The 16,102-nt window shown below is 39.1% G+C and overlaps 1 protein-coding gene across 3 annotated transcripts; it reads left to right on the forward strand.

The window, feature by feature from the left end:
* Nucleotides 1-242: 242 nt before the first annotated feature.
* LOC122666927 lies at nt 243-7,479 on the forward strand. 3 transcript variants are annotated; one of them, XM_043863059.1, is made up of 7 exons: nt 243-753; nt 2,020-2,187; nt 2,653-2,720; nt 4,267-6,013; nt 6,119-6,286; nt 6,425-6,613; nt 6,714-7,479. In XM_043863059.1, the coding sequence occupies exons 2-7, from the start codon at nt 2,037-2,039 to the stop codon at nt 7,310-7,312; spliced, it is 2,922 nt and encodes a 973-aa protein (XP_043718994.1). In that variant the 5' UTR covers nt 243-753; nt 2,020-2,036; the 3' UTR covers nt 7,313-7,479. The 3 variants fall into 3 exon arrangements, with proteins under 3 accessions (XP_043718994.1, XP_043718979.1, XP_043718987.1); XM_043863044.1 differs by having other exon boundaries at nt 6,119-6,285; nt 6,415-6,613; XM_043863052.1 differs by lacking the exon at nt 243-753 and adding an exon at nt 785-931 and having other exon boundaries at nt 2,019-2,187; nt 6,119-6,285; nt 6,415-6,613.
* Nucleotides 7,480-16,102: the final 8,623 nt, after the last annotated feature.

Raw genomic sequence — 16,102 nt, forward strand, 5'->3', positions numbered from 1 at the left:
TGTTTTTGATATCTTGAGAGATTCTTCCAGTGTGGATTTGCAGATGCTCTGACTTTTTGAGGAAATTGATGGAGGAGAGGGGAAACTTTGTTTTGGAGGTTTCTTAGCTTTCTGAAGATTGAATTGGGTTCTTCGATTGTGGGACGAAAAGCTTGGAATTCCGCGCCTTCAGAAGATTGTTTATCGTAGATCCAGCAAAGGGAAAGCTTTTGGAGTACTGAGTCTTGTCAATCAGCACTTTTATCAGTTTGCTTGTACTGGAATCTTGAAGATGAGAGGAAGGAGGGGGGATTTGGGTTAAAAGTAAAAGCGTTTTTCTGGTGGAATCTTTCTGATAATGGCTGAAATTAGGAAGCAGTAGTGAAAAAGCAAGCTTGAAGTCGAAGGCTTATAATCCAATTATCTTCAGAGACGAGCTCTTCAGTAATTTCCGTCAATGATCCTGGATGCTGGAAGAAAGTAATTCCCTCATCAATGATCCTGGAAGTTGATAGAAGCTTTAATTAGCTAAATTGGGGTTTCAGCTGAGGGGGATTGCGGTTTGGCAAAAGCTTCACGAGTTCTTAACTGGAAGATGCTTAATTAAAGGCGGAAAACGTGGATTGGCAAAAGCTTTGATTCCTTTCCAGCTAAAGTAGCAGGGATCCTTAGCTTTACCCATTGGAAAGCTTGGAGTTTGAAATTGGAATTTGGTTCTCTGCTTCTTTCGAAGATAACCTCCCTCTCTTGACATCAATATTAATAATTGTCAGGTTTTCTTCTTTACTCTTCTTCTTCATCTTTCCCAGTTTCGGTGGTTTTCCATACTTAGAAGCCACCACTCTGAAGACGAAAAAAAATGTCAGAAGAGGGAAATTTATATTCCATGATTCTTTCTCTCTGCCAAATTTTTTGCAACTCTGTAACTCCCAGGGTACTCAACTCGATTCAGGTACGTTCTAAATGAACTGTTAAATCTGGCAAACTGGATCTGCTTCAACTTGAGGCAAAAGACTAGTTTCTTGTTTCAAAAGATTAACAAAATGTATCCTGATTTGTTATGTCTTTTTTATTGTTCTCCCTCCCCCCATCCTTCCCCTTTAAGCTATTAAGAAGAATTGCTTTATTGGAGAGAAATAGTTAGGAGAAAGGTAGAGATAGTGTCTTGGTATGTGACTGCAATAATGCATTCATTGTTAAGTGATCTTTGTCATATTCAGTATTTCCTGCATACTTCACTGTCCAATTGTTCCATACCCTTATCATATCTTAGGTTTTAAAAGATTTATCCAAGAAATGTAGAGGTTTCTTCACCAGTAGTGAACGGGGAACTGTTGTTCGAGTGAGCTATGTATGGAACTAGTTGTTCTTATTCGTAATTAGGCTAAACTGGAATGATACAACAACGAAAACAAAGAGCTAGCTTCGCTACCCTGGCTCAGATGCAAGAGCCCTCCTATGGATTTGCAATTTTATGAGTTCATTAGCAGCTGCATTGTTGGAAAATAGTGCCCATATGCTATAAAGTTTCAATCTCTTATATATTAGGGAGTAGGCTTTCCTTGTGTTCTTAGAAAAGATAATGATGTTGGTTTATTCAAATCAAAAGATCATAATGAGATTCTTTTTTATCTGATTCAATTATTCCTTGAGAGGTTATCAAATGACCGATTGATGAGTAAAGGTGCATTCCTGTTCTGTTTTTTGTTTTTTTATATATGATAATTCTGAGGTTGGTCTCTAAATATTTAATGTTTATTTTTAAATTTCTATGGCCCAAAAAAATGATGAATTATGTATGCATCTCTCGTAGCTGTTTTTGAGTGTTATGGTCAGGGACAATATCTCTAGCCGGCTCTGTTTCCTTTATTCCACTATCTAAACCTGATTCTCTATTAAATGTTTTTACTTCACAAACAAATTATCATGAGTTTTTCTTTTCAAAAAAACTGTGTTCAATCTTTGTTTCCTTTTTCCAATTCCCACATTTGTAGGTCTGACAGAGCAAAGTAAGATTAATCAGTATACCACACTCTGGAGTTGAATAATCATTCATTATGACAAAGAAATCGAAGAGACATCCCCTACGCAGTGAGAAGGACCAGTCAAGCTGTATGTCTGGTTTCATTAGTTTATTTGACTTCCGCCAGGGTCGTACCACTCAGAAACTACTTTCAGAGAGAAAATGTCGGACCAGACACGCTGCCGGTAAGATTCTTTTTTTTTACCCCCTTTCAATTGTGTATATCTTAGATTAATAAATTGTGTTCACTCTTGCTTATATATTATATTGTTGGCATGATTTTCTAGATTCTTTTCCCACCCGCTGAAATGGACTAAATGCCTTCAGATGGAATTTTGGTCTTCTGGTGAATTTGAACATGTAACATACAGATTTTGTTTCTGCAAATAGTTTCTTCCAATCTCTGTAAGCAGTACAGCATAGGAAAAAAGAAGAAGAAAGAATTGCAGAATAAATATTAAATACCTAAATTTGATTACATTTTGTTGTTGTTATTGAATTACAGCTTGAAAATGTAAAAGATCAAAGATAACTAACAACTAATGCACTCCTAACAGTATCATTTTATTATCTCACCCCAATGGTTTATTTATTAGTGTCATTTAAAACTTGTAGCGCTAATGTTGAAGCTGTTGATTTTTCTTCTGCAGGTGGTGGATATTTAAAGAGTAGACGTAATTTGCTTACTAGTTCGGATGAAACATATTCTAGCGGTGATGTAAGTCTCCTGATAAATTTCATGCTTACTTTGACTCTTTTTTTATATCCACCGAAGGAATATCATGCAATGTGCCTCCTCTTTGACAAGTAACATTGTTTTATCAAGGACATAACTAGGTAATAGATTCAATACCATTCTCAGTGCCAAAAGAATTACTCTTCTACTTTCTTCCCCTTGAATGAACTAGTAAGTAAATTAGCCCTACTAAGGATCTTAGTTAATGCAAAATATCAGTCACTATTCACTTGAAACTGGTCATTACAGCTCCATTTGGTTGAACATAAACTGCTGAAAAGAAGTGTACAATATTTTTAGGAAGAAAAGAGCAATAGCGTAACAGAAAATAGCTACATTTTAGATAGTAATAGAAAAAGGGATCTGAAATTTCTCTGTTGTCATACTTTTCTACTAAAATCTAAGTAATTTGGTTGAAAAATGAAGTAAAATTTAGGCAGTGTTTGGTATGCATTCTTGGAATGCATTCTAAGGCGATTTTGCATTCTTGGATGATAAAATAGTTGTTTTTATCGCCCTAGAATGTGAAATCGACCTAGAATACATCCCAAGAATGCATACCAAACACAGCCTTAGTCAGGTAAGTTTTTGTGTTACTTACAATTATTGTTGGTAAATCAGAAAACTTTCCATTTGCCATCCTACAAGGCAGATCCTAACTTAAAAGGAACTCATTCAATTCTAAAAGCTTTATTTTAAAAAAGCGAAGGCAATCGGGTTCTCAGATATGCCATTTTCGTTTTTTAATTTAACAGTTAAAGTTACGCTAAGAGAAACATAAAAGCAATTCCATAAGTAATCAGATTGCCAGCTCAAGAAAATGGGAAAACCTGCATAATATGATTTTCTGTGTGGGTCACCTAGCTAAGTAGTGAAAAAACCCATGGGACTTTTAAGTTTTAAGCCGCCACCAACTGTTACGTGCTTCTTTATGCTGTAGACTATTCTCTGTTCCTAAGTAGACTTGTTTGGAGAACCAAATAATTCCAACTTTTCTGGGAATACTTTTCTACTCACATCACCCTCTTGAGGAGCCCTTTACGCTTGGCTTCCTCCTCTTTTCTTGTTGGCTTCCTTTCTAACCGGAAGAGAAGTTGGTCCTCTCTTTAAGCAGCTCCGAAGATTCCCTTTGCCTTTCTTATTGATCCTCCTGAGTCTGAGTAACCCCCCAGGATGGGGTGGGATGGGGGAGAAATAAAAATACTAACATGGTACTCAATTGATGGGCTTTTTGTTTGCAAGAAAGCCTACCTAATGACCTCTCCCTCTGCAAAAAACTCTGATGTAGCCTATCTCTTAATCGAGTTAGAACAGTTACCACAATATGTACGTAGTCTTCTAAGTTTGCTTCCTTTTTTTTCTCTTTATTATAAGCAAGTTTGCATAACACTGGTAATTGAAGTTCTAGATATTAAGGCATGTTTTCTCTGCATCTTGGAATGTAGCTTACTTAGAATCATTTCCTAAAATATATGCCTTTTCAGTATCCTTACATGTTAGTCACTAATTTGAACTTAAAATGTTTCAGGATGGTGACAGAAAAATACAGAAAGTTGACAAGGCTAAGACAAGTGTGAAGAAACTCATTGAAGAAGAGATGTCAAATGAGCAGCACCCAAAGCAGAAGGTTGGAAATGCTGCCCTGCAAGAGACACAATCTGATTCAAAAAACAGAAACCACTTGGGGAAGAACCATAAACAGTCAACCAAGTCCTGCAGTAGAGCTTGTGATATGCACGTCCATGATTCTAAAGCTTCTGCAAGCTTAGAATATCAACCACCTTGTGATCCAAATTCAGAGGGGCCATCTTCAAATAAAATCAACCTATCTTCAGTAATGGAACAGTTCTGCAATCAGTTCCATCATACCCAAGAAGCACATTCGCACAATAAAAATGGAGGAAAGTTTTGTAATGTACAAGAAAGTAATAGTTTGGAGAAGCATAACCATCTTGATAAGCTTATTATGCAGCTGATTCAGAGTCCTAACATTTCAGAAAAACTGAGTGAAGCAACTGAGGCATTTCTAAATCAGAAGTTCATTGAAGCCGAACAGCAGAATAAAGGCCACCAGTCCAAACTATTAATGGATGCTTTAGAGATGTTGAACTCAAACAAAGAACTGTTTTTGAAACTCCTACAGGATCCAAACTCTCTGTTGGTGAAAACTATACAAGACCTACGTGATGCTCAAGCAGTGGCTGGACGAACTAAACCATTGCCAGAAGAGAAGAGCAATTCAAAGGAGTGTGAAAAGCATGTCGGTGATAAAAAGTTACAAAGGCAAAATGTGCATACTTTTTTCAGGAGAAAAAATAAATCTCAGAATATAAACCCATCAAAGGGAAGTGACAATTCTCAGGCCTTGGACAGAATAGTCTTATTGAAACCCAGACCAGAAGGCGAGCGAAATTCTGGAACTGAAACCAGTCCTAGCTTGAGAAATGAAGAACAAAGTGTGAAAGTCACCTCCCATTTTTCTCTTACAGATATTCGAAGGAAGCTGAAACATGTCATGGGAGAAAGAAGAACGGAGCATCATTGGCCTCCTATGGAAGGGGTTTTGCACAGAATATCTTACATACGTGCAGAATCAGAAGGTAGTAAAGGGATTAATGAAGAGGTCACGGAAAGGAGTTCACCTACAGAAAGGAATCTCCATATTGAAAGAATCTCCAGTCCTATGAATGTCAAGGGAAGAGGCAAGGTAAGACAGCCAAAATACCACTTACCGGGTCAGTCAAAAGACTATGAACCAATCACCGGACATGAAGATGCTCCAACCAGTGTTGATGGCCAAAACACCAACATGAAAAATGTTGAAGAATCTAAACAAAGAGAAACTAATATCTACATTGAGGCTATAAAACATCTAGCCGATATGGTAAGCATTGGAAAAGATGTGGATTTGTCAAGCGAACAGATCCCAAAGACCTTGGGTAGGATCCTTTCACTGCCTGAATACAATGTGTCACCTAGATTACATCCTGGAAGGGACAAGGAACATGGCTCTGTAACTGCACAGATGAAAGTTCAGCTTCATGACAATACCCAAATGATCAGTGAGAATGTATGGCAGCTTAAAGAAGACAACGGTCCTGGAAATCTAAGCTCACTGAGGCAGAATATAGAGACTCCACTGTGTGATAAAGATGATACAGCTGACAGAAAGCTGCAAGTCCCCGACTCAGATTCAGATATCTCACGGAAGCTTCCTCCTGATAGCAAAATACAGGAAAGCACTAGTTCTGCTAACAAGGATTTGAGTCCAGAAGGTAAAGCTCTATTCACCCTCCAATATGCATTAAAAAAAATTTAGAAAAAAAAAATCCCAGATTTATAATTCCAACTTGATTTAACATTTCTTTAAATTTCTGCAGTTGATGTAAATGCTGTTGAAGTGACTAACATCAAGCTCCCAGAAGAGAATATCCCCTTGGAAATGCTCTCTGAGCCAAATTGTGTTACAGCCATTGACACAACAAACCAAAGTACAGATACAATCAATATTTTTGAGGAAGAAGAAACTTATGAATGCTTGAAGCTGGTAAACACCTGTTTCTTATGAGGATTTTATTTGATCACCTGAAATTTGACTGGTATTTTTATGAATGTTGTTCCCAGTGGTTGTATCATATTAACTTTCATGTCAAAACCACACTTTGTTCTTCTCCAGGACTCGTATCACTCGTATCAAAAGAATCCGTCATCATCTTCTGCTTCAGGTCCCTCCTCACCAAGCTCTGTACTTAACCATAAAATTGAAGATCAAGAGGGCATCAATGACAAACTGGAACAGCCAAGTCCGGTGTCTGTTCTTGATCCATTCATTCGGGAAGATTCTATCAGCCCTGGAAGCACTGTATCCCAGCCAGGTAGGCTATGTGCTAGGAAATCTGGCACTCACATCTGCAGTTGCACTTTATATTTTACATTGAACCTGATCCATCGTTAATCCAACCAAAACGTGTGCAGTTGAGCCACCAATTCAACCACTAAAATTTCATCTTGGAGAACATGACTCTTCAGCTGTGGTGTCAGCAAGTTCAGATCCAGAAACCTATGTAAGTTGTATGGTTATGGAAGACAAAAAGTCCACCTTTGACTATGTAAAGGCAGTACTGAGAATCTCTGGCTTAAGAAACTGGGATGAATTCTTGGAGATATGGAAATATTCAGACCAGCTACTTGACGCTCCTTTGTTTGATGAAGTGGAGGTCTTGTCTGGTCAACTTCGTAAGGATCAGAAGCTGCTCTTTGATTGCATCAATGAAGTTCTTGTGGAGATGTATGAGCATTATTTTGGTTGCTCCCCTTGGGTATCATTTGCCAAACCAAACATCAGGCCAATTCCAGTAGGGGAAAATCTCATCCGTGAGGTATGGGAAGGCATTGATTTCCATCTTCTTCCCCAAAATCAGCCACTTACACTGGACCGGATTCTACAAAAGGACATGGCTAAAGCAGGAAAATGGATGGACCTAAGATTTGACATTGATATTGTTGGTAATGAAATGAGGGATATCATTCTTGAAGAACTAACAGAAGAAACAATATATGAGCTGTGTATGTGAAGTTGTAATATTTCCTCTAGTTTTTCCACATTTCAAGCAGGTTGGGAAAAAAATGGTGGCTCAGCTTCTGAAAAACACTGGTTTCGGGTTCTGTCAAATAGCACCTATAGCATGCGGGTGAGCTAGGATGCACAGAACCCCATCAAGACAAGAGGATATTACATCTTGTCTCAAGATGGGTTGTACTAGGTCATACAAGGCTCTGACTTGGTCGAAATGAAAGTAATCGGATGATCACAGAAATCAAACAGCTGAGGTTCCATCTGGAGAGTTCTCCATGTTTTTTTTCCTCCTCAGTTGTCCAGACCTGATCAACCCTTATACTACTAAGGAATATTCTTGTTGACTTTGAACCTCATCATTGTAAGGACAAGGTGGCGTATACTTTTCTGTTTGGGAGTATTGGTTTTAATCACTTGTTTTTACTGATTGTTTAGTGTTATTGTTTCCTTCTCATTCAGTTTGATTTTATATTTTGGGTGGTGGTTGTTGTTCAGCTCCCAAGTTTGGGAATATTGTATTGTAATTAGAAAGTTTTTTGTAGTGAAGATTTTGTATCCAAAGCTTGTCGTCTCTCATGTAACTAGAGCTTCTTTAGCTTGTATTAGCCAACCCCATCTCAACGGGATAATACTAGTGTTGAATATTACCACAGAATTGAAATATCCGCAGAGCAGGGAGGGTGAGGGGTGCGGGCACATATGTATTATTCTCTCTCTCTCTCTCTCTCTCTCTCTCTCAAACAAAATAGGAGCTGTGGTTGGCAGGAACACCTCTTTAGTCCCAAACATTTGAGAGAGAGAGAGAGAGGAGTGGTGGGAGCCCCCGCCACTGGAGATGGCTAAGGGTTCCTCCCCTGTTTCTACCTTGAAGAATGGAGGGTGAAAGTGGATAGAGCCCTTTAGACTGCAACCTTTATTTCACAATCAACAAGTTCAAAGATCAAAACACATAAACAGTTACCTCCATCTTTGTGCCACAATTGAGGACTAGATATTGGATCTGTACACTCAGTCACTCATGCTTAATCAGCAGATTCAAACTCAGATTTTGAATACATGATTTGAGAAAAAATAAATCTTTGGGGGAGGGGGGGTGGCTTTACCATTAAAACGTAGCAAAGCCAATACTTTTAAATGAAGTCAGGAACAAAGAAGCAGAGCACCCGAATTAAGTGTTGATTCAGTGCAGATCGAATATTCCAAAATCAATTTGAACGCACAATAAGCCTCTTATCAGGAAGATGCCTCACGAAAAAGTCATCAATTTGCAATCATTGCAGTACCAGAAAGTTGTAAGATCCTCACAAATGCCAGAAGATATCAATTTGAAGGGAATATTTTTCAATTTCAAAACAGAACAAATTTCTCCTATGGTTCCATCTGGTTGGATGCAAATTTCAATAAATAAAATGTAAACATTTAACAAGAAAAGACCAATAGCATCAAAGAGAATAATAAAATTTGGATAACAGTTGTAAAGTAAAATATTTCCTTTCCTATACTTTAAAATTTTTCACAATCTAGGTAATTATTTGAAAATTTTGAGTTAGTCACACAATTATTGTTGGTATTAGTTCCATTTGTTGGTCTCAATTTTCCATTACTTTTTAACACTATATAAATAACCAGATGGAGGCTATATAAATACATGTTTAATCACATATTCACGTTTCCTCTGTACACAAAATCCTATGTAGCCTCATGGAGGATGGCATTGCTAACCAAGACCACTGATCTATTATGAAATCTTTTGGATTGGCCATTGTGTATAGTGCTGACTTCATCGAAGTCAGCACTACTATAACCTACTGTGTATTGCATGCCTCCCTCTAATAGCAGCCTTGGAACTTTTAGAGTTCTCCAAATCAGGAGCAAGAGAAACACAGCATTCCAACCACAGAGACACTACTCATCGCGAATTGACATAAGTTGGGGTTAGGCACAAAAACATGGGGTTCTTTCAGGTAAATACCGATGCTTCTACGTGTAAGATTCCCAACTTATGTGAACTCCTTTGTTACAAAAGTCCTGTTAAGGAAACTGTATCCTTACAAAATTGTACTATGTCACAAATTCAGAGAATCTAAGCAAGATAGCTCAGACACCTAGAAGAAACACCCTATTGTGCAAGATTATACTCGTTCCAAGAAGACTAAGAATCCAGAAAACATAATGGAGATGTAAGTAAAGCACCTGAGGAAGTAATGTATGTTATTTTTGTCTCTTTTTAGACTGCAAAGGGGCTGGGAGGATTGATCTCTTCTTTGCAAAAACAATGGTTCTGCTCTCAGAATCTTCATTGTTTCCATCATCCTCACCAAGTTTATCATTTTGATCAGGCGGATTGGATTCTTCTATATTTTTTTGCAGCTTTTCTTTGCTCAGCATCCAACTTTGCACGTAATTTTCTTTCAACAGGATTGGTTGAAGCTCTAGATTTTGATCGATGTGTTACTTTTTCTCCAAGTCCTATCCTACACAAAGATTGGGAGTGACTTGAGACACAAAACAAGTAATCTGACAAAGACGAGCATATACAAACATGCACATGCACCCAACCACCCACAGAGGAAAAAAAATACATACAGCATAGTTGTCAAGGTGTCGCTTAGGCGTCCAGGTGCCTAGGACACCTTGCATCTAGGGCCCCTCTAAGGCCTTTGGTCACACCATGACAACCGTGATACCTAAAATTTGAGAGAAGAGAGGTAGGGGTGGAGAGAGAGAGAGAGAGAGAAGAAAAACAGATCAACCTGGAGGGAAGGCTCTCAAATGCTACTTCAGTTGAATCATCCACGGTTGATCCACTCATATTATCATTAATATTAACCCATGAGTCAGCCTGCATAGTCAGTGTAAGCAAAGAAGAAAACATTTTAACATTATAACAGCAAGGGGCTGGGAAGTTGGGGGCGGCAATGCTCACTTCTTTTTTTTTTCCAGGGGGAGGGGTGGGAGGGAGGGAGGTGGCAAAAACAACAACAGCAATAGTAAACACTAAAAACCATAGTTAGCAGAAAACTGGATTTAGTCCTATAACATCCTGTGCACAGAACCCCTTCCATCCCACCCTTAATAGCTGCTATGTGGCAGTTGGTTACTTGGGTTAGCATTCAAATTCTGTGATCACATTGTCCGGATAATCATCTGACTATGTCTAGAATTACAGTTCAATCTAAAATCTCCACAGATCATTATAAAGAATACAAAAATGGTTGAAAAACCAAGGGAATTGAAAACAGGATTCATTGCATAACCAAAAGGAAAGCCCCCATACAGGGTGGGAAACGGTTGAGATTGTCAAATCATCATACCCTGTGGTAAAGTACAAAGTAATGGAAAAGCTTCCAAAGAACAGGTGTGACAGAAATCATTCCCCCACTAAATTGTATCTACAACAAAAGCAAAATTAACTAAGTTCCCAAGCAGATCAATACAAAAGGCACATAATTCCATTCCCTATGTAACAGAATTGTCCAGAGAATACTTGCTACAGATATGCACACCATATACATCTCTAATATACCCCATGTGTTATATATCCACTTTATATCCATTGTTTGTAGCTTACACATCACAGTTAAGTAACACATGTTTTTGATTGCTCAATGTAGACACCATCGTGGGGACTTTCTCGACAGTGATGAGATGAATCTTGTGGAACCTCCTTCGTATCTCCCATTTTTTTCCAAAAAATGCCACTTTGGAAAAATGACCGAATTGCCTCTAGTTAGGGTTGGCCTGTCAGACCATTTCAAAACTAGCCCAAACTTTGCAAATAGGCGTGTTTTGTCATCAAAACCCTTGTACTAGAATATGGCACGAAAAAGGTGTGATTTGACCATTATTTTATGTAAAAAGTTATTGGGTGCAGCCCACCCTAGGGCACTCTTTCAAACATGTTCTCGACCAAATAGGCGCCTGATTCTCATACCGTCAGATGGTACTCAGAATAAGCTTTCAACGACACCTGGTTTGCAAAAACCAGACCACTGGATATAAGTTATGGTCTTCCTAAGTTTGGACCAAGATGATTGCCACGTGATAGTCACTTGCAGAGCCGCAGAGAGTGCCATTATGGGGCCGCCACGGCAAATGAAAATTTTAGTCCCCCATTGACCAAACCTTGGACTTTTATTTTTAGAAAGTCTATAAATAGTAATGGCCCCCCTAAGTACTATTTACACCTAGAAATTCATATAATTTTCTAATTACTTAGATTTACCTGGAATTTCAGAACGGGATCTCAAAATATTGTAATATGGGTGCAAGGGTATATTTTTTCATAGGGGTATTTCAGTCTTTGTATCTATTCTATAATACTCCCCATACTATTATAAATAAAGAGAGGCTGTGATTATAAAGACACAAGCCATTATTCCTATTCTCAACATGGTATCAGAGCTAGGATCTACATTGGGATCCTAACCCTAATGCCCACCATCACGAAACCCTATATCACCTTCCTCTCCCTCCTCCCTTTCTCATTTTTTGCACCGTTAGCCTCTCTCTCTCTCTCTCTCTCTCTCTCTCAGACACCACCGTCGCCATCGCCTCCGCCTCCTCTTCTTCACCCTTAGTGGTGAGTGATCTCCCACCAAGGGTCTGTATCCCTACCATGTTTTAAATCCCTCTTCTATTGGGATTTTTTTTATGTTCTTTGTTGGATCCATTGCACTGTAGTAATGTTCTGTTGAGTTCTTGAGATATTCCCTAACCAGCAACTATGACTGACTCTGAGATCTCCAATGCATCTACTGGACACGAAGGAGCTAATCAACGTGACTTCCTTCTGTTCCCTGCTAGCTCCATTAAATTGAATGGGAGCAATTATTTGATGTGGTCGTGGCCTTGTTTCCTTGCCATTGGTTCTCGTGGTCTCTCCGGCTACATTACAGGGACATCTATTAAGCCTATTGATGCTAATCCCCCTCAAGATAAATGGGTGACATCCAACTTTCTTGTGATGTCATATCTCATTAACTCCATGGATCCTAAAATTGTCGGGGGTTATCTTCTTCTCGATACTGCTGCTAAAATTTGGAAGACTGCCAAGGACACTTATTCACAGGTCAGTAATGTTGCCCAATATTATAAACTCCGCCCAAAAATACATGCTACCAAGCAACAAGAGTTATCTCTTTCCCAGTATTATTCCAAGCTACGTAGCATGTGGCAATAGTTGGATGTTTATGGGCCCTTTACCACTACCTGTGATGTTGATGCTACTACCTTTAAAAAATGGGAAGATGGTCTCTGTGTCTTCGATTTCCTTGCTGGCCTCATTATTGAGTTTGATCAGATTAGGGCTCATGTCCTGAATCGTGATCCCTTTCCTACACTTGAGCAGGCTTATGCCATGGTGCAATCAGAGGACAGCCGTTGCAATGCTATGGTTCACCCAGTTACCCAAGACCGATCAGCCCTTTTCTCTAGTCCACAAAGTTCATCTCGAGAGGGCCTTTCTCTTGGTATTGGTGATCGTTCCACTCCTGATCGCGTTCTAATGAAGTGCGATTTTTGTGGTTCTATAAATGCAGTCTTGTTTCGAGTCAATTTCCTTCATTATTTTCATATCCTAATCAATCTAGGATACCTAATTAGTTAAGGATTGGGTTAGGCCTTCCCTTTGTAGTGTTTAAGTCTGTTTTTTGAGTCTTCTATATAAGTTTGTGAGGGGGTGCAGCATTGTACACGAATTTTAATTAATTTTAAGCTTTGTATCATGGTATGCTCTTCCCTTGTGTCCGATCAAGGTTGGCTGGTGTTCAATCCATACAAACAACTTGCGGCGGGAAGCCCGGGTGCCCTACTCTTACCCTTACTCTTGTTCTTCTTCCTTCTTCTTCCCCTCCATTGATCAAGTAGGTAAACCTTGTTCTGTAATTTTTTTACATGCAAGTGTTTTTTGTCTCGTTAACTATGATATTGACTGATAAGAGGATCCAACCATCAAATCACTCTCATCTTTTGAGATGCTCTTCATCATCCTAGGGGAGACCTTCAACCAAGACATGTTGCTGATCTGGAGATATTAAGATCTCCCAGTTCTGCCTTTCTACTTCCAAATTTGAATACCCAAAGTCTTAATTACTGAAATCAATATCTGTTAACATCTATTCTGTTGGTTCTGAAACTAATAGTAATTAATGATATTCTGTTGGGGTTATTAAAGTGTGCAACCTGTTCTTTACTCTGAGCTATGAATTGACAGATTTGCCCTTCTATCCCAATAAGACTCCTTGTTATCTTCTGATCTAGCCACTGGATTTTATTGAAAGTTTCAGCAAAGATTGCCCTACCTATATAGAAAACTTGACCCGGATATCTGACCAATCTATTGGTTAGATTTTGATGTATGACTCTTCTCCTAAAACTGGAAATTTGTCTCTCTGTTTTCGATTCTGTTTTGGTACTGGTTTTAACGTTCAAATCAGTATTACATTACTTTGTACACCACTATATAGTTTATTAAGCCTTCAATTGTTTCTTGATTTCTTTCACTCTCCATAGACCATACAGCAGCTGGAGTAAGTCTCCATGTTCTACTCCACTTGGCATTAAAGGCATTTCTGTGCCGGTTGGTTATTTAATCCCCTCTAGTATTAGCCAAGACATATCCCTCAAAGTCAGTCTGGTCCTCCAAGGCATAATGATGCAGCAGGTTCTAAGAATTAAAGAAAACAGAAGAAAAGTCTAAAGAATCAGAAGGGAAAAAAACTAATTGGAACTTCTTTAATCTTCGATCCCTCCTCTCTGTTTTACACTTCCTACTTATACACTAGAAACAACACTTGCAGCCACTTGTACTCCTAGCTGTCAATTAGTTACAAGACTTCAACAACCCCCAACTACTAATCAATACTAACAAGCTTAACTAATTCACAATTACAATTCGAACCCTTTCAGCCAACTGGGTCTATTCCTCTTCCTTTTTGGACTGATGTCCTCTTCCACTTGTGTAGCTTTGCTGATGTGTGCATTCTGTTCCTCTTGTTGTATTCCATCTGTATCAATACCTTCCTCTTCAGAAAACACCTTGTCCTCAAGGTGCAAGTGAGGATAAAGAGCAGAAAAGTCAGTAGCATATTCCCACGAAGCTTCCTCCAATGGTAAGGAGTGCCACTGAATGAGCCATTGCTCAGAAGCTGGATCATCCTTTGCAAGTCGTCGCTTCCCAATAATAGCCAAAGGCTGCAACACAGGTCCATTTCCGAGGCTGTCACAAGGTAGAGGAGCAATTTGAGAAGTCACAGGTCCATGGTAGGGCTTAAGCACTGAAATATGGAAAACAGGATGAATCTTGGAAGTCTGAGGAAGATCCAATCTGTAAGCAACCTTGCCAATCCGCTGCAAGACCTTGTAGGGGCCAAAGTACTTTGGACTTAGTTTATGAGAAATTCGACTTTCCACAGTAGTCTGCCTATAAGGCCGCAATCTAACTAACACGTAGTCCCCCACTGCAAATTCCATATCCACCCTATGTTTATCTGCCTTCCTCTTCATCTGGTTTTGGCTGTGAGATAAATGTTGCTGTAACTGTTCCATCACCGCCCTCCTTTCACTGAGGTCGTGATCCAACACTTCCAAACTGGTTTCGCCCCTACTATACACAGGAATGAAAGGGGGAACTCTGCCAAACACAGCTTGATATGGGGACATGCCAAGAGAAGAGTGTACAGCCGTATTATAATGAAACTCCGCCAAACCTAAGAATTTGAACCAAGACTGAGGAGAATCTAAGGTAAAAGCACGCAGATATTGTTCAAGGCCCCTGTTAACCACCTCAGTTTGGCCATCAGTCTGGGGATGATAAGAAGAACTCATCTTTAATGCAGTGTTGTGCAATCGAAAGAGTTCCTTCCAAAATCTGCTCAAAAATACAGCATCTCGATCACTTACAATAGATCGAGGGAAACCATGATGTTTACAAATCAAATCCATAAAAAGAGTAGCCACCTTGGCTGCATTATAGTGAGTAGGTAAAGCTCCAAAATGAGCTGACTTAGAAAGTGTGTCCACCACGACTAATATTACAGTATACCCATGAGAAGGGGGTAAATGTGTAATAAAATCCATGCTTAAATCCTCCCAAACCAGCTCAGGTATTGGAAGGGGCTGTAAAAGACCCAAGGGAGCTGCATTTCTGGGTTTGACTCGTTGGCAAATAACACATTGTTGAATAAATTGTTGCAAATCCGATTTCATGTTCTTCCAACTGAAATTTGCACTGAGCCTGAGAAAGGTTCGCAGAATTCCAGCATGACCCCCCACTGGTGAAGCATGAAACTCCTTGAGAAGAATTTGTTTAAGAGAGGAAGTCGGACTAACAAACAACTTTCCTTATAAAATAACAGCCCATTCCTGTACTGCCATAACAAATGATCCTGAGGTTTGGAAGTTACTTCTGCAGCCTTACTGATAATAAAAGGATCAGCCTGATGCTCCGCTCGTAACTGCTCTAATATATCAAACTGTGGAAGGGATAATGCCATAAAACTAGATGGATGCAAGTCAGATATGGGAATTCTAGATAACCCATCAGCAGGTCCATTTTCCTTGTCAGGTTTGTACTTGATCTCATATTTGTACCCCAACAATTTAGTCAAATAATGTTGTTGCTCTGGGGTTTGAATTACCTGCGTCATCAACTCCTTGAGACTCTTGTGATCTGTAAAAATAGTGAATGTAGTCCCCAACAGATACTATCTCCATTTGGCCACTGCAGCAATAATTGCATACAGTTCTCTAATATAAGCGGAAGCCACCTGCATTCGAGGACACATCT

This window comes from Telopea speciosissima, chromosome 1, assembly GCF_018873765.1.
Source record: "Telopea speciosissima isolate NSW1024214 ecotype Mountain lineage chromosome 1, Tspe_v1, whole genome shotgun sequence".
Lineage (NCBI taxonomy): Eukaryota > Viridiplantae > Streptophyta > Magnoliopsida > Proteales > Proteaceae > Telopea > Telopea speciosissima.